Source organism: Mustelus asterias, chromosome 3 (assembly GCF_964213995.1).
Source record: "Mustelus asterias chromosome 3, sMusAst1.hap1.1, whole genome shotgun sequence".
Classification (NCBI taxonomy): domain Eukaryota; kingdom Metazoa; phylum Chordata; class Chondrichthyes; order Carcharhiniformes; family Triakidae; genus Mustelus; species Mustelus asterias.
The window spans coordinates 76,209,152-76,228,468 of record NC_135803.1 but is presented as its reverse complement, the minus strand read 5'-3'; the positions used below and the strand labels follow the sequence as shown (position 1 = coordinate 76,228,468).

The 19,317-nt window shown below is 44.9% G+C and overlaps 1 protein-coding gene across 3 annotated transcripts; it reads left to right on the top strand.

Moving 5' to 3' along the window:
• Window positions 1-10,483: 10,483 nt before the first annotated feature.
• Window positions 10,484-18,738, top strand: dusp28 (dual specificity phosphatase 28). Of its 3 annotated transcripts, XR_013497442.1 has the most exons (3): window positions 10,485-11,042; window positions 16,180-16,400; window positions 18,355-18,738. XR_013497442.1 is itself a non-coding variant. In XM_078209246.1 (2 exons), the coding sequence occupies exons 1-2, from the start codon at window positions 10,698-10,700 to the stop codon at window positions 18,373-18,375; spliced, it is 366 nt and encodes a 121-aa protein (XP_078065372.1). In that variant the 5' UTR covers window positions 10,484-10,697; the 3' UTR covers window positions 18,376-18,738. The 3 variants fall into 3 exon arrangements, 2 of the variants coding, with proteins under 2 accessions (XP_078065372.1, XP_078065371.1); XM_078209246.1 differs by lacking the exon at window positions 16,180-16,400 and having other exon boundaries at window positions 10,484-11,042; XM_078209245.1 differs by having other exon boundaries at window positions 16,180-18,738.
• The last annotated feature ends 579 nt before the right edge of the window (window positions 18,739-19,317 follow it).

Here is a 19,317-nt window from a genome sequence, read left to right as displayed (position 1 = left end):
CCCTGGTCCCTGGCTTTGTGAGGTAGCAGTGCGAACCACTGTGCCACTGTGCCGCCAACAAAAAACACAAACCTTCTGGACGTAAAAGATCCTCTGACACCATTTTGAAGAGTGGGAGAGTTTCTACAGCATCCTGACCAGCATCCATCCTGCGACCGACAACACAAAAACAATTATCCAGGAAATATCAGATTTCTCTTTCAGTGAGCTCACGCTGAAAGGTTTTGTGGCTACATTCACCGCATTACAACAGTGACTACACTTCAAAAAGTATTTCATTGGTTGCAAAGGACTTTCAAGCATCATGCGGTTATGCAAAACATTTTGTCAGAGCAAGTTATTTCTTAAACATATTTGGGACAACACAATTACGCACGTGTTAATGTCAAACACTTAGGGCAGAATTTTACACACCTCCCAAGGTGGATTCTGAGACGGGGTAGTGTAAAACTGAGTGGACAGGACTCCCCCTACGAATACATCTGCCCAACCTCCAGACACAATTTCATGCATGGGCAAGCAGTGGCTACGTAAGGGGCTTATCCTGCCTAGACTTAATTTTTAGGCTGATAAGAGAGGGTGTGAGAAGGGTGAAAAACTGATATTTATGCTATTCCCCATCTCAGATGGGAAAGGTTTGGGTGCCCTTGCCCCTCCCTTCCCCCCGGGACCTTGGAACTCTGGGAAACCCTCTATCCTGGCCTAAACTCTGATGCCACAATTACCCCACATTCCAACCAACCCACCGTGACCCCCCGCCTCCCCTCCCTCAACCCCCCGCCTGGGCCTTCCCTACTTTCCGCCCTGGGACTCCCACAATTTACCTTGGCCAAAGGTCCAGGGACTTGGTTACAAGCAGAGTGCTGCAGTATTGTTTCTGGTCACCGCAGTGTTATGCCATGCCAGGTTGAAGAGATGTTGGGCAATCTGGTTGGCCAACAGCTCTCATGGCGGGACTTCCTTCCAAGGGTGGACAGAAACTCTGCTCACTGCCAATCAATGCTCAAGTAAGTGTTAAGTGACGATAGGAGTTCAAGAATTGGTGGCTGTGCGTTCGATGCCGACTCTTGTATTGGTGAGTATCGATCACCCGCCATCTTTAAACTTCTACCCTTGCTCAATGCAGGTTTTACCTGAGACTGCCTTTAACTCTCAAGTAGGTTGTGGGTTGCTGGAGTTTGGGTAAGTGCAAGCAGGATGACAGATGGAGGCTGGACGTTTGTGCATCTGGAAGGAACCAGCTGCACTGTGGGAAGGCTGGCCTACAAGAAGGGGTTGTTTAACTTACCATGGTGGGGTGCATAGGAGGAGCTAAGGATCCCAGAAATAAGGGTTTTTCCTGAATGGAATTTAGCTCAGGCGAGTGAGAATATTTTCCCCAGGTTCTTTACCTGGCAATAAATTTTATTGACAGACATGACAGCCTCTTAGAGGGGAAGGGTGAGCTTGGAGCAGAGGAGGCCCAGACCTACCTCCAGAGCCCAGAGGAGCACAATATATTTCAACTTAACAGAAAAGCCTGAGTTACCCAGTCCCAGCTTAAAACATGGTCCAAGTTCAATTGAGGTCATAGGTCAGGTCCTGATAGTCATTTATTCATGAAGGCTCTATTCAGATCCAGTGGATACGTCATCTGTGCAAAAGAACCAGTGGTGTTAAAATCAGAAATGAGTGAAAATTGACCGCGAAATGGAACCACTCCATTTCGTTGCTTGCCCACTCCATTCTTGCCAAGTATGGAGAGTAGAAATCAATTAAGATAATTAATTGATGGAATAAACAGCTAAGCTTACATAAGCATTTCAAGTTTATCAAAGTAACTCACGGAGCTCCACTTAAGTCCTGGATATTATTGTTCTTGATGTAATTAAGTAGCACAATTAAAAAGACAGTGTCAGTGCGTCAGTTCAGTTGGATTCCACTTACTGAAACTCTCAACTTGCAAAACTGACAGAAAGTTAGCAAGTAAATTGAGTTTAGTAATGAAAGGGAGGGACATTGTCCCAATACTTACTATGGCGGGGTGCATAGGAGGAGCTAAGGATCCCACAATTGGGGTTTTCCTGAATGGTGTTAGGTCTTTAGCTCAGGGCGAGCGAGAATTCTTTCCCTGTTCTTTACCTGGCAGTACGTTTTATTGACAGCCTATCAGATGAGGAAGGCTGTGGCACTAGCCTCACGGGAGCACGAAAGTTTCCTGGTAGTTGGGAGGACATGCATGGGGCGAGGTTGGAGGTTTCAATGATTGCCGTAGGGCGAGTGAACACAGGGAACAAATTAAAACTGTTGGGCCTAAAGGATTACTGCTCCTCCTGGCCCACAAGCAGTGCTGGAAATACACTTTTGTATGGATGTAGCCTTGCTTGTCTCCTTCAATCTACTGCATTTCCCACAGCCGGGGAAACAGAAACAACTGTGTATAAAATAGAAACCATGTAAAGATGGAGGCATGGAACCTATTAAAAGATTCCAATAACTATTCTGCCTCCAGAGAGTGGTTTGGTCACCGGTTTCTTGTCCTGCCTCCATTAAAATCATAAGTGGAGAGGTGTCGAGGCTATGTTTGAAATTTGTGACATTTTACTTCCTCTGACTCAAATCCACCATTTGTTGGGTGTCATAATTTACCCCATTAGGAAGAAGGATTGGTCATTCAGTCCCATGAACCTGTCATTCTAGATATCTGCACTTTAACTGCATTTTCTTGCATTGGTTCCATGTCCCCTGACCCCTTTGCCCAACAAAAATCTATTATCTATTTCGGCTCAATTTCAATTCAGATTAAAATCAATTCACTGTCTTTTTGGGGGCAGAACATTCTAGATTTTCTCTGAACAACATGCTTCCTGATTTCTGCGCCCAATGGGCTGAGCTCTAGTTTTAGGATGATGCCATTTCATTCTTGATTCTGCCATCAGAGAAAACAGTTTCTTTGCAGCTACTCTCTTGAGCCCTTTCAGAAATTTAAAACACCTCAGTCAGTATTCTATACTCAAGGGAACACAAGACAGGCGCCTGCAACCTGATCTCCAAAGTTTGACCCTTTTAGCTCCAATGTCATTCTGGTGAACCCATGTCGCTCCTCCTCCAAGACCAATATACCCTTTCTGATGAACTAATGACCTTGAACATGAGTCCATTAGATATTATTATGGGTCTAATTTATTCAGCTACGGTACTTTTGACAAAGATGGCAGGGAATTATCTCTCACCCTCATGAGTCAGTGCAACATTCAGAATCTAATCTCCCTCTGGGAAGTTTGGATTCATTTCCATTACCTTCCAACACTGCACTTTTCTCCTTCCTGTGTTGTTTTTCTCTTGGTAGCCCTTACTCTGCAATTATCAGGAATATAACACTTGTCTATAAAAGATGCTAGCTAGTGCAGTTCTACTCTGAATTCCTGTACCCTTTTTTCCACTACTGTTATTTTTCAATTCTCTCACTGGTTGGCTGATCTGGCCGTGAACACATTTGTCTTTCAAATTGCCTTCAGCCAAACTTTGTGACATGTCCCTTTTCAAATTTTAGCGACTGGCTAACTGGAGTGATAGCAGAATGTGGTGACAAATCTCAGGCTCATGTCAAACAATATACCAGACAATTATTATATAAAAATGGGATTAATTCATTAAATAGAAACATCCTGGGCTGTCAATAACCAGAATAAAACAATTCAGGGAATAATCAGATATTTCAGGGGTTTTTTGGCCAAAATTATAATGGGGTGGGTTAAGTAATGAGGAGGACTGCATGGTTATTGAAACATAGTCCTCTTTTCAGTGTTTGACTCTGGTCATTAATTGGGTCCAAATGGGAAAGATTTCTTTTATCCTTACCGTTCTACCCAGGAAACACCGATGGGTCACATCATAAATCCACACTCCAGAGTCTGACAAGAACACTGAATACATTTTAAGGACATTTCCAAGTACTTGCAAGTCATTTTATCTGCATACTAATTGTCACAAAATAGGCAAGGCCCAGAGAAGCTACAAAGTGCTGTAATGACAGGAAAGGAACATAATTTATCACAGAATGCAAAGTAAAACCACTACCATGGTGTACACATACCAGTCCCCACCTGGCATTACAGTTCAGCAGGCCAAGTCTTGGGCCTGCCTTATAAAAGACTCAGGTAATGAGTTCAAGCTGGACAGGCCACTGCCTGTTACCAGGGGAACTCAAACTCAACGATCCGCACAGAGAGATCAATCAGTAATTCTCCATGGACCTCATGCAGGGTTATCACAAGTGCCAAAATCCAAATTTCATTCTGGGGGAGTGGTGGGAAGACCTTCTGAGGTTAATTATCAGGCCAGAGCTTTGACCTAGGATGGTGGTTAATGGCACAGCATTGGGTAAAGATTCATGGTCCATTTTTCTGCACTCTATTTGACCTAGGATTGTTTCAAGTTTATAAAATGGTATAGATAGTGCCCTTAATGTCACTAAACATTCCGAGATCCTTCATTGAGCCTTCACTGACAACAATCCCACTCAGGCCCTTACCCCTTACGCTCCGACACTAAGGGTCAATTGAGCATGGTCAATCAGCCTAACCTGCACATTTTTGGACTGTGGGAGGAAACCGGAGCACCCAGAGGAAACCCACGCAGGCGCTGGGAGAATGTGCAAACTCCCCAAGAGACAGTGATCCAAGGCCCGAATTGAACCCCGGTCTATGTGAACACAAACTTTCCAAAACAGAGAGTAACTGCTGAAGCAAAAGAAAAATACGACAGATGTTAGATATCTGGAATAAAAGCCCAGAAAATGCTGGGAACATTCAGCAGGTTGGGCAGCATCTCTGGAAAGAGAAACACAGTTAATGTTTTCCATTAACTCTGCTTTTCACCTCCAGAAGGCCTCTAAGTTGCTGAGTATTTCCAGCATTTTCTATTTTTATTTTTGTAGCAAATGTGATTTAATGCCTGTAACCTAACCTCTGCTTACTCAATGTTTATAATCTGCCATGATCATTGACCTCAGAGACTGTGCTGGCAATTGAATCACAGTTAGATCTGTGTCATGTCATGAAGTGCAAGTATTGATTAATGGTGATAGTTATTTTTATTTTCCAGAAAGGGAATGTGTGCCAACTCCAGCAGGGTTGGCGAGTGGGAAAATGGCATTATTGAAAAGATGTTCTGGACAGACTTGCATTTGTATAGCACCTTTCATGACCTCAGACTGCCCCAAATTGCTTTACAGCCAATGAAATACTTAATTGGCATGTATTCACTGTTGCAGTGCAGGAAATGTAGCACTCAATTTCCACACAGCAAGCTCCAACAAAAATAAGCAATGCAATGATGGCCAGATAATCTGTTTTAGTGAAGTTGATTGAGGGACAAATATTGGCCAGGACACTGAAGAGAACCGCTCTGCTCCTCTATGAAATGGTACCTTGGGATCTATTACATCCACCTGAAAGAGAGGACCACACTGTGGTTAACGTCACATCGAGAAAGAAACAGCATCCTACTCTCACACCACCCTAAATTATGTGCTCAAGTCTCAGAACTGCTTGAACCCACAGTTTCCTAACTGAAAAGTGAGAATGCCACCAATTGAGTTGTAGCTCACAATCTTTTGGGGGTTTAAGTTAAAATGGGACTTGAGAAAGTAATTTGTGATGTCCCTCCAAAGCCTGGTGCACTACCTTATGTGAATTTGGGCAATAAACACCAGAACATTACAGGTTCAATTCCCAACCTGTGCTGAGGTGGCTGGCTTGATTTGATTTGATTTATTAGTGTCACATCTGTAGTATACAGTAATAAGTATTGTTTCTTGCGTGCTATATAGCCAAAGCATACCGTATATAGAGAAGGAAAAGGAGAGAGTGCAGAATGTAGTGTTAAAGTCATAACTAGGGTGTAGAGAAAGATCAACTTCAGCAAAAGCAACAATAAGAAATGCTAAAATAGACTTAAGGTCCAGCGCTGCAGGAGAGGAAAATAAATAGAGCCTTTTGATTGCCGTCCAAAACTCCTAATGGAACATGTGTATGTGAATGCTGGTTATGAATAGAACTGGGCCACTCACGTAAAAATAGCCTCCCAACACTCTGTGATGGCATGCACAAGCCTGTCAGAGACATTTTTTACAGCACAGAAAAGGTCCTTAGGCCCACCATGTCTGTGTCAACCATCAAGCATCTATGTATTGTAATCCCACTTTCCTGTCCTGATCATACCATTTTTAAGGAAGGACTGTAGAAAAAGAGATAATCAGCCATGGGTATCTAAGGAAATAAAGGAGGGTATCAAATTGAAAGAAAATGCATACAAAATGGCAAAGATTAGTGGGAACCTAGAGGATTGGCAAATCTTTAAAGGTCAGCAGAAAGCCACGAAAAAAGCTATAAAGAAAGGTAAGATGGATTATGAGAGTAAACTAGCTCAGAATATAAAAACAGATAGCGAAAGTTTCTACAAATATATAAAATGAAAAAGAGTGGCGAAAGTAAACATTGGTCCTTTAGAGGATAAGAAGAGGGATGTAATAATTGGAAATGAGAAAATGGCTGAGGCATTGAACAGGTATTTTGTGTCAGTCTTCACAGTGGAAGACACAAATAACATGCCAAAAATTGATGACAGGAAGGCTACGGCAGGTGAGAACCTAGAAACTATCATTATCATGAAAGAGGTAGTGTTGGGCAAGCTAATGGGGCTAAAGGTAGACAAGTCTGCTGGTCCCGATGGAATGCATCCCAGGGTACTAAAAGAGATGGCGGGAGAAATAGCAAATGCACTAGTGGTAATTTACCAAAATTCGCTGGACTCTGGGGTGGTTCCCGCAGATTGGAAAACAGCACATGTGACGCCACTGTTTAAAAAAGGAGGTAGACAAAAGGCAGGTAACTATAGGCCGGTTAGCTTAACTTCTGTAGGAGGGAAAATGCTTGAATCTATCATCAAGGAAGAAATAGCGAGACACCTGGATATAAATTGTCCCATTGGTAAGATGCAGCATGGGTTCATGAACGGCAGGTCATGTTTGATTAATTTGGTGGAATTCTTTGAAAACATTACATGTGCAGTGGACAATGGGGAACCTGTGGATGTGGTGTACCTGGATTTCCAGAAGGCATTTGACAAGGTGCCGCACCAAAGATTGCTACATAAGATAAAGGTGCACAGTGTTACGGGTAATGTATTAGCATGGATAGAGGATTGGTTAACTAACAGAAAGCAAAGAGTGGGGGTAAATGGGTGTTTTTCTGGTTGGCAATCAGTGACTAGTGGTGTGCCTCAGGGATCAGTGTTGGGACCGCAATTGTTTACGATTTACACAGATGATTTGGAGTTGGGGACCAAGTGTAGTGTGTCAAAATTCGCAGATGACACTAAGATGGGTGGAAGAGCAAAGTGTGCAGAGGACGCTGAAAGTCTGCAAAGGGATATAGATAATCTAAGTGAGTGGGTGAGGGTCTGGCAGATGGAGTACAATGTTGGTAAATGTGAGGTCATCCATTTTGGTAGGAATAACAGCAAAATGGACTATTATTTAAATGGTAAAAACTGCAGCATGCTGCTGTGCAGAGGGACCTGGGTGTCCTTGTGCAAGAATCTCAGGAGTTGGTTTGCAGGTGCAGCAGGTAATTAAGAAGGCAAATGGAATTTTGTCCTTCATTGCTAGAGGGATGGAGTTTAAAAACAGCGAGGTTATGTTGCAGCTGTATAAGGTGCTGGTGAGGCCACATCTGGAGTACTGTGTACAGTTTTGGTCTCCTTACTTGAGAAAGGATATACTGGCACTGGAGGGGGTGCAGAGGAGATTCACCAGGTTGATTCCAGAGTTGAGGGGGCTGGCTTATGAGGAGAGACTGAGTGGCCTGGGGCTATACTCATTGGAATTCAGAAGAATGAGGGAGGTCTTATAGAAACATATAAGATTATGAAGGGAATAGATAAGATAGAAGCAGGGAAGTTGTTTCCACTGGCGGGTGAAACTAGAACTAGGGGGCATAGCCTCAAAATAAGGGGAAGCAGATTTAGGACTGAGTTGAGGAGGAACTTCTTCACACAAAGGGTTGTGAATCTGTGGAATTCCCTGCCCAGTGAAACAGTTGAGGCTACCTCACTGAATGTTTTTAAGGCATGGATAGATAAATTTTTGAACAGTAAGGGAATTAAGGGTTATGGTGAGTGGGCGGGTAAGTGGAGTTGAGTCCACAAAAAGATCAGCCATGATCTTATTGAATGGTGGAGCAGGCTCGAGAGGCCAGATAGCCTACTCCTGCTCCTAGTTCTTATGTTCTTATGTTCTTTGTCACCCTTGACACTAAATTAGACTTCTACCAAGTTTGGCATCATATGGTCATAACTTAGGCAAACCACACGTCATTTTAAACCATTAGAGATGGGGACTGGAGGAACCCCTTGGTGCAAGAGTTCCATCACTGTATTCCCTCTTGGAAAATCAGTGCACATAACATACTTAAGAAACAAGAGAAGACAGGGGTTAAGACATGCCATTCAGACCACTCTTTCCACTGTCTTTGATCAGTCTGCTCTTTCATAAATTCTACTCTAATCTCCTCAGGGAAAGTCCAGTGGAAATATTCCATGATTTGCCAAGACTACCCAGCAAGAGTCCTATTGTATTAATCCAGCCTCACATTCCAAACCCTTTCTGATGTATTCCAGCCAATGTTCACTCACAACTGTTTCACAGGCCCCAGGATCACAGGGACTATTGTGTCCTATGAAGGATTTCATCATCCCAGTCTATTGAGTACCCTGGTAGCCAATAATCTCATTCAGAGTAATTTCACATGGAGATAATGGGTGAGATTATACAGCATCACCTTGCCCCCCCCCCCCCCCCCCCCCCCCCCCCTGGCAGCATGTTTTGTGGCAATGGAGGAGGCCCATCATTGGCCAGTGGCAGGATCTTCCAGTCCCGCTGCTCTCAATGGCTTTTTGTGTTGTTCGCATCTTTTTCACTCTAAGGAAATCTGTGGCGAAGAGTCGCTGTAGGCAGGACCAAAAGATCTCACTGACAGGAATGGCTGGAAAATTTCAGCCAACATGTGTGATTTTTGCTTTTTTATCATATCCTCCTTCCCTTACTTATCCTGGGCAGCTCTCTGGTACCTTAACCACCTGGCATTTGACATGGGTGAGCCGAAAGAGGGAGGGTATGCAAGTTACTTGTCTATGAAGGGCACCACAATCATGCCCAATCCTAAACCATTGGTTGGCGCTGAAAAAATGGGTACTTTAGCTGATTTTCACCCTCTCCAACCATTGGCCCATTGGGGAGTTCAAAATCTCAAACAATTAAGTGAAAAGGACACCAATGAGATCACTGAGTGCAAGATTAATTGACCTATTCCTTACCTTCATTACTTAAGACTGCCTCACTGTACCATCCTTTCTTCTGAGCACACAATCCTGAGAAGGTGAATTCCATTGAGAGGCTTGCCACTTGTGTGTGATTTTCCTGCGATAAAGATGGCATGCAACTCCTGTACTTTCCCAGTCACATTTTCTCACGAATATTCATTTGTAGATTAACTCTCTCATCTGGATGGTTGGCTGATCTCACCTCACATGGAAACTAGAGTGCTGCACTTGGCCATCTAGTGTTACTGGGGGAGAAGAAGCTCACCCAGTGGAAAGCGCCTGTGGGTGAGGGTGGGACTGGTCTTGACTGTGATGTCCCATATGAGCTGATGCTGGAAAAGTGGTAATATCACTGGACTAATCCAGTGCAGTAATGGTAATCCAGAGGTCTAGCTAATGCTGTGAAGTCATGGGTTCAAATCCCACAGCAATGGGTAGAATGTTAATTCTTTTAATTAAATGAGGAATAGAAACCTAGGGCAGGATTCTCCAATCTCATTCACCCTGCCTCCGCTGCCAGCAAGAATGGAAAATTCTCCGGCGCCGCTGCAGTGACTGGAGCCAAAACTCCAGTCACTTCAGAGGCATCGGAGAATCCCAGCCGTGGATGAGGTTAGAGATTTCCGGCACTAGTGTCAGTACTACTGACTAGGAAACTATTATTGATTGCTGTAAAAACCCATCTGGTTTACTAGGGAAGGAAATCTGCCGTCCTTGCCTGGTATGGTCTACATGTGACTCCAGACCCACACTAATGAGGTTGATTCTTAACTGCCCTCTGAAGTGGCCTCGCAAGCCACTCAGCTCAAGGGTGATTAGGGATAGGTAGCAAAGGCTGGCCTTGTCAGCGATGCCCACGTCCCATGCAAAAAAGAACAAAGAAAACAAAATGTGATTAAATAACACAATAAATGGTCATGTGGGTGAGATACTGAAAGGCATCAGAATGGAAAAAAGTAGTGAGAGTAGTGAACATGTTTATTTATTTGATGTTTCCCTTAAAAAGTGAAAATGTTGTGCTGCCGGTATGCCAGTCCAGTGGCATTAGGACCTGGTGGAATCCTCCCAAGCAATGCCTTGGCAGTAAATATAGCAGATTCATTACACACACGCTTCCCCGGGAGTACAAGGCAGCTTTCAGAGGGATGCGCTTCAAGTGCAAAGAATGTCCCCATTATTTGCTCGCCCCGCTGCAGCCACTGAAGGTTACCTGACCAAGATGAAGTGTTGCAGGGGCTGAGTTCTGACACCTCCAGGAGACCAGGTCGTTCCACAGGGTTTTCCGTCAAAACTCTTTACTTTTGATTGGTGGTGCCGGTTTGTTCTCTTGTTAAATGCTTCAGCTGTGCAAGCTCACTGACTCATTGCTGATTAGTAACTCCCGGTCGGCCTGCGATGACGAGCTGCTCTCTAGAGAGAGGGTGACATTTTGCGTCAATGTGTCGAAGCAGCAGCCCTTCCCGGGGCTGAAGATAAGTACCATGCGGGTCCCAGTCTTTGACGACCCGGCTGAGAATCTCTACAAGTACTTCGACCGGTGCGCCGACGCGATCGAAAGTACCAGGAGGGCAGGCGGCAGGACGCTGGTGTACTGCAAGAACGGCCGCAGCAGATCAGCGGCCATCTGCACTGCTTACCTCATGAAGCACAGGCACCTCTCCCTCCAGGAAGCATTCGAGGTGAGTGAGTTATAAACAGAGTGAAATCTGCTGGGAAATCCCAGTGGGCATTGACATCACCATTCGTCACTTACATTGCCGGCTCACCCCTGTGTGTTGTTCTGCAATGCAAGGGCAATCTGAAATTATACAGTCCCAGTGGGGAAAATAACAGGTTGGTCGAATATTCCTATTTCTCCGTTGTACTACATTTTCCTTCTGGGGTGTAGTAGGAGTCCAATTGGCCCATCATGGCTCTTTGAAGGAGCTATCCAATCGGTTGCACCCTTCCCCAGAGTCTTTCCCCAGAGTGTAATTGTTCCTTTGCAAGTATTTGTCCAATTCCCCTTTCAAATTTGCATTCACAGTCCTTACAACCAATATCTTCCAAAACACAGTAAAATCACTGTTCCTCATCTCACCTCTGGTTCTTTTGCAAATAACCCTTAAATCTGTGCCCTCTGGCTGCCCAAACTCCTGTTGCTGGAAGCAGCTTCTCCCTATCTACTTTATCAAAACCTGCTGGTGTCTGCATTAAATTTCCCCTTAATCTTCTCTGCTCTCAGGAGAACTTTTCCACTCTCTCCAGATAACTGAAAGCGCTCATTTAAGGTGCAGTTTAACTAAATCTCCACAGCACCCTTTCCAAAGCCTTGACCCGAAGTGCGGTTTTCACAATTGGGCAATATTCCAGCTCAGGTCTACAGTCAATGATTTTGGAAGGTCCACCGGAACTTATTGCCGAAAAGACTAACTCCTCTTCAGTCAACTTCTCTCTGCTTTGCATATGTGGCACATGGTCCCATTGTTGCCAGCAGCCCTCCAAGTGAGTGACTGAAGGCTATTCAAGCACAGAGGGCAGCGCAGTTGTAGTCCAATTTAGACTTAGTTTGCTGTCCACGTGTGGTCAATCTCCAGCAGCAATCACAGGATGATAATCCGGAATGGGAAGCCAATTCTCCCATCCCAGCCCAGGGGCACCAAGGCCAATTGCAGAAACCTCACCTGAGATCAGATGCCTCGACACATATATGGGGCAATGAACATGGCGTCCGCTGGCATATGGCTTGGTTTTTGCACTCCTGATTGCCATTCAGTGATCCTTGCTTGATTCAAGGATGTGCACATCAGGTCCGTGTTTCTATGGCACCTGGGAAATGAGGAAGCATTTTCTCACACAAAGGGTATCAGAAATCTGACAGACTCAGAAAGTTCTGGATGATGCAAATTTTGAGACTGAGTTTGATATTTTTGGTAGGTAAAGTTAACAGGGATGGAGGTCATTAACTGGGGTGGAGACATTAACTGCCAATACGTTTCCAGGTTATTGTCACGTAACTGATCCACACCAAAGCCTGGTTTACAAGAGGATAGGGACCAAAATGCAGGATAGAAGATAGGGACACAAAATGGAGGTTACATGGAAATGGCGTTCAGACCAGTCATGGTTTATTTGAATGGCAGAGCAGGCTCGAAGGACTGAACGGCCTCCTCCTGTTATAATGAGGGGACAGCTTAACAATACCTAACTCTCTAAGCTTGCTTATGGGAAATAGGCACAAAAAGACCCAATGTCAATCATAAATCAGCACCAGATATGAGTCAGCACCTTCGGGAAAAATCAGGAGGAAATTGCAGAGGAACAATAAAACATCGTTCCTTCTGTGGAACCTGGCCCACAACATTAATGGGATGGTTTCTACAGCAACAGAGGGCAGCAGGCAGCCTTAGTTTCACTCTAGCATTGTGGGTAATGGACAGCTGCACTTTGTTCCTTTGGAGTTTAATGTTTTTGTACTAGATGTTCTCAATAGATGCAAAGCTATTGACCAAATTGCTTTTATAGAAATCAATGAGGAAGGGTGGTGAGCAATAGGACTGAAAGGCGGGAGGGTCTTCAATTAGACCCATTAAATAAATTAAATTGCTCCAAAGGTTAGGTTCAACCTTTTTCCTTTCTCACTGCTGATTTACTTTAATTTGCTGCTTTAAATTATAATTGCTGGTAACGTTTCCAGCATGGTTACCACAAGGCAGTTTCTTGTCAGTCTGTTGTCTGATAATTGAAGAAACTCATACTGCCTGTAAATAAAAAGGCTAAGAGAGCAGCTCAGGCAGGGCTTCTACCTATTTGATTTGAAGCGCACTCTCTTGGCTCTGTCGCTCCTGGCTTTTCGGTGCTGCAAGTGCCAATTTGCCTCCAAAACAGCATCCATGGAGTGTGCGTGTCTCTGGTGGGAACCCTGTCAGGTGGCATCAATGTGAGGCATTTAGTGCACAAGAATGGCAGAATTAAACAGAGTGGGCAGCTTGTGATAATCAGCCTGCGTTAGTGTAACAGCAAGCTGACCTTGCCTGACTTTAGTCTGAGCTGCAGTGCCGGCTATGGGTGACTCCTGCTGTAGTCCAAGCTCAGACATCAGTCTCAGACGCTGCTTCATGGTTGGGTGCACAAGTCTGGAAATGGATTTGGATATCATGTACACTCTAGGAAGGATAGGCTTCGAGCTTGGCACGAAGCCCTGCTGCCAAGTTGGACTCCTCCAACTTTCTCGATACTGAGCATAGGCTTTCTAGCAGACTTCTGAATGGGCCACGCATTTCATTGTGCACTCCAATTTCCTAGGCCATCCCATCAGTCTTCATTTGAGTCCACCGCAGCAGAGCTCATGTACATCTTTGCCCTCTTGTGAACTGGCACTTGTGCTACGCTTGTCCACCTGGCTCTAACCTCAGGCCACCCATATCTGATGCCTCACCATGTGCAGATCCTGGTCCTAATCTATTTTCTAAAGCACGCTACGGCTGCAAGTGTGAGAGTGAGTGATGGTGTTGCTTCTTCATCATTTCCTGCTCTTTCACCTCTTTCTCCTCCAGTGCTGCCTGACCAGGAATCAGAAAGGAGAAATGTGTCTTTACACCATCAGCTGCTCATAAGTCGGAAGCAATTGTGGGATGGGGGAAGTGGGGTGCGAAGAGGAGGCTTAGGCAGCAGAATCCCATCATCTTCAATTGTTTCAGCACATTGGCCTCAGCAGTAGCCACTCCAATAATGGCAACTATTTATGCATCCACCAGGGTAAAAACAACGAGTCGTGCCTGTCGCCTGCCTATTAACTCTTGATGCCACCAGTTTTGCACCGTCTTGTTTTGAAAAAGGGAGCGAAGTGGATTAGTGAGTGTTGTGCTTTGGGTGATGTGCCTGTCATGGTTGAATAGCTGGTAGTGTATGCAAGTGGTGAGGTATAGGTGCGAGGCTTGGGGCAGTACTAAATTGGAAGCAACGGAAAGAGTTTAATCAGAGATAGAGTGAGGTGTAACAATAGTTGTGATGGAGAAAGTGAGTGATGGGGTGTGATACGTTGAACGATGTGAGGCTTGTGGGATAGATGGTGGGATATGGCATTTGAAGATACAGTCACTGACCTTGACTAGTTGTGTGAAGTCATTGAACTTTTTGCGGCACTGCATCTGGAACCATGTGGATAAACACCTGCCATTGATCACCACCACCATCTGGTCCCACTGCCTTCCCAATGTTTGTCTGCTCCTCACCCACTATGGGGGCCTCATTCCTCTTTCTACCTATGTCATTGACACTGACGTGAACCAAAACCTCTAGCTGTTCACCCTTCCCCCTCAGGGTACTCTGAAGTTGCCATTCCTTTACCCTGGCACCAGGGAGGCAACACCATCCTGGAATCATTTCTACAACATTGAAATATTTCACCAACCATTATAGCAATGACTGCTTTTCTGCCTTCGCCCCTTGGCCAGCTGAATCTTTTGGAGAGTGAGATGCACTAAGGAAACTCCTGCATTAACTGCCTGCTGCTTCTTCGCTGTCATCCATTCCTTCTCCCTGCCTGCTGGATGACTACCTCCACATACCTACTACCCCCCTAGTTCTCAGCTTTGCGGATGTGTCACAATGACACAATGATGCTCAAGCTCCGAAACCTGGACTTAAACTCCTCCAGCCAAGGACACAGAGGGCCACCCAGGACATGATGAACGACTTTCAGTTCCTATATGGCACAGAATGTGTATCTGACTGTGACCTCCTGCCATGACTCTATTTATTGAACTATTATATAAACAAATTAAAAATTAAAGACTTACTTTGACTTAGACCTAATTAAAACTTACTAAATCTTAAACTCATTAGACAATTAGCTAAATTTTTTTGTTTAGTTAACTGCTTGAACTTTGGGAGAGAATAAAGACAAACAAAAGATAAAGCAATCATCTACATGCTGTCCTTTGTATCAATCCTTGATATTTTCTTGTTGTTTATCAATTTGCTGACTCTGCTATTCCATTTACACAGATTATGGTCTCAGGCCTCTGCTATTCTGTGCTGTCTCACCTCTGCACTGTCGCTGTGCTCTTGGGCCTACACTGCTCTCGCTGTGCTCTGGCCCTCCAGTGCCCTGGCCCTCCACTGCTCTTGCTGTGCTCTGGATCTCCAGTGCTCTGTGCTCTGGCCCTCCACTGCTCTCGCTGTGCTCTCGGGCCTCCAGTTGGCTTGCTGTGCTCTGGCCATCCAGTGCTCTCGCTGTGCTCTGGGCCTCCAGTGCTCTCGGTGCATTCTCAGGCCTCCAGTGCTCTCGCTGTGCTCTCGGGCCTCCAGTGCTCTTGCTGTGCTCTCGGGCCTCCAGTGCTCTTGCTGTGCTCTGGCCCTCCAGTGCTCTTGCTGTGCTCTCGGGCCTCCAGTGCTCTCGCTGTGCTCTGGCCCTCCAGTGCTCTTGTTGTGCTCTCAGGCCTCTCTACCCTCAGGCCCCTCTTGCTGGCATGTTCTCGGGTCTCTGCAATCTCATTCTGCTCTCTGGCCTGTGATATTTTTGCTGTGTGTGCTCTCGGGCTGTCCTACTGGGCTTCTGCTGTTCTCCAAAGCCTTTGATTTTCCAACATGAACCATTAGGAATTGGCAAACCTTTTGGTGAGAAACCACATTGCCCTCGATGGTGCTGCCTAGAAGGGCCAAGCTGGGTCATTGGGCTGGCCTGAGTTAGGCGAGGCTAGCTAGGGTGGAAGTGGAACTCTTATATTTGGCTCCTTAGCCAGTGAGGCGAATCATATCAGTTCATGTTCCCTCATGGATGAGGAGAGTCTGACTGATTTATTTTAAACCTGCCGCTGTGTTTTATTTTTGCAGCATGTGAAGTCAGCCAGGCCAGTGGTGGAGCCCAATGAGGGTTTCTGGCTCCAACTTCAAAGATACGAAGGCGAACTTCAATCCAGGCAGCTTGGAGCTAATCCTTCGACCTGTGGGTGAAAGCTTCGAGCAGCACAGCAGCTTTGCACAGACCTGCTTCCTTCAGACCTGCTTTACTAATATTATAGAAAATCTATATCCAACGTCACTGCTACTGTAAGGTGACCAGTTACTTTGCCTTATATTTTCACTGGTTCAATGTTTCAAGGAAGATCTCATTACAATTTCATCTGGCCACCACATATTATGACAAGGTGCAGTTCTATAATCCATTGCAGTGGGAATCTGCCATTACAGAGCTACAGTAACAAAATACTTTGTGATGGGAGGTTTGCACAGGGACATGACTCAAGAATATTGACCCTTTGCCACTCCTTCATTACAAACTACTGTCTGTCTTCAACCTCCCATTCCTCTCCAAAGTCCTTGAATGTGTTGCCACCTCCCAAATGCAAACATACAAAACAAGCAGCAGCAGGTGGCTATTCAGCTCCTCGAACCTGCTCCGCCATTTAATAAGATCATGGCTGATTTGATAGTAATCTCAAATCTACATCCTGCCCACCCTTGATAACCCGCTTGGTTACGAGGGATCTATCCACCTCTGCCTTTAATATTCAAAGACCCTGGTTCCACCACCTGCTCAGAAGGAGAGTTCGAAAGCCATATAAATCTTCCCCAGAACGCCATTTAGAATCCTTTCAATAATATTTTCACCCTGCCACAACACTGGAACAACTTGTATTAAAGTCCGACATGACATCCTATGTGACTGTGACAAGGGTAAACTATCTCTCCTCATCCTCCTCCACCTGCTCGACCTTGATGAGCACCATTCTCCAACATCTGTCTATAGTTGTCCAATTGGGTGGGACTGCTTTCACCCAGTTCCATTGTAATCAGTTTAATTATGGTCAGAGAATCACTTGCAATGGTTTCTCTTCCTGCTCCTGCACTGTTACCTTTGGTGTCCCCCAAGAATCAATCCTTGGCCCCGTACTATCTCCCACTGACATGTTGCTCTTTGGTGACATCATCTGGAAACACATCAGTCTCCACATGTGTACTGACAACACCTGTCACTCAGATTGCCTCTGCTGCGCATGCCCTAACTCACACCAAGTCCATTTACTCACCACCCAGCGTGCTCACTGACGCACTCCCACTGAAGCAACAACTCCATTTTTAAATTCTCGTCCTTGTTTTTAAGTCCCTGCATGGCCCAGCCCTCCCGATCTCTGTGATCTCCTCCAAGGCTACCCCACAAGTCTCCGAGATACCTGCACACCTCCAATTCTGGCCTCTTGCCCATACCTGATTTTAATCACTCTGGCATTGGTGGCTGTGCCTTCAGGTGCAGGCTCTACATTCTGGAATTCCCTCCCAACACCTCTCCAGCCCCACCTCACTTTTTCTCCTTCAAGATGCTCCTTAAAACCTATCTCTTTGACCAAGCTTTTGGTCATCTGACCTCACATCTTGTGCAGCTCGATGTCAAATCTTGTTTTGTAACCTGTGATATTTGGGATACTTTATTACGTTAAAGGTGATATATTAATTAAGTTACTGATGAACAGGCCGAGTGATGCAATGTATTTTTGTCACTGATAGTGCCATTCATTTGTCTCTTTATAAAACAAATGTTACCTTTGCAACTATTTATCATGTCCTGTTAAACACTGAATTAAAACTCAGGTGACAACCACAAACCAATTCAATTTTCCAGTTCCTATCCATCTTTTCCCTTTTCGCCTTTCTCATCTTTTTCAATTTGATTCTTCTCATAATGGTGTTGATGCACTAAAGTCTCCTCTCTTATGTTTCAAATTACACCGCATTACACATGTTTCCTCACCCCTGTGTTGAAATCGAGAATCATGTCAATTTCTTACCTCTTCCACAACAAGTAAAATCCCGATGATAAAATCCCAGGGGATCCACCCACAAATTTGTTAAGCGGAGCCGTGTGATAGCCGAGGAGGCCCCATTCCCACATGAATGTGTCTCTGTGTAACCGGATATGTCCACAAACGCAGTCTATGTCAACAGATTCAAATGCTAAACGGAAACACTGTTAAAGCATTAAATGTCTACCTTTTACAACATACACTGCAGGAACTCAGCAAGGGTCCATAGGCAGCACCTTCCAAACCCACGACCACTACCATCTGGAAGAACAAGGGCAGCAGATACCTGGGAATATCACCACCTGGAAGTTCCCTCCAAGTTACTCACCATCCTCACTTGAAACTATATTGCCATTCCTTCACTGTTACTGGGTCAACATCCTGGAACTCCCGCCCCAACAGCACTGAGGGTGTACCTACACCACAGGGACTGCAGCAGTTCCAGAAGGAAGCTCATCATCACCTTCTCAAGGGCAATTAGGGATGGACAATAAATGCTGGCCTAACCAGCGAGGCCCACATCCCTTGAATGAATAAAGAAAATTCAACCCACAAGCCTTTAAAACTTAATTTGGGTTGAATTAATCACCTTATTTGGTTGTTGTATTTTATTTAGTTTGCACAACTTTGGTGGTGTCCTGGATTATGGTTTTTGAAAGCTTCTGTCTGGTTTCTCAGTGATTAATTGAAAGTTGATCTCCTACACAGATGATAGGGAGTGGGATAGCTTGATCTTGGTTTCAGATAAAGCTCGGCACAACATCGTGGGCCGAAGGGCCTGTTCTGTGCTGTACTGTTCTATGTTCTATGTACACAGAAGAAGTGAATTGGCAGTGCTGCAATATCAAGTATTGCATTTTGCTTCTTATTGTTGAATGTGAAACACTGTTTGTGTAGAGCTACAATCAGGAACTTATTGCTGGTTACTGTGAGGTGAGTTTGAAATTTGGCTGTAGAATCATAGAGGCCATTTGGTCCATCATGCTTGTTCCAGTCCTTTGAAAAAGCTTTCCACTTAGCCCCACTTTTCTAACTTTACCCGACAGCCCCAGAATTTTCTTCCCTGCAAGTATTCTAACCAATTCCTTTCTGAAAGTCCCTATTGAATCTGCTTCCACAATCATTGCAAGTGATGCACTCCAGGTCATAATAGCTTGCTATGTAAAAGCAC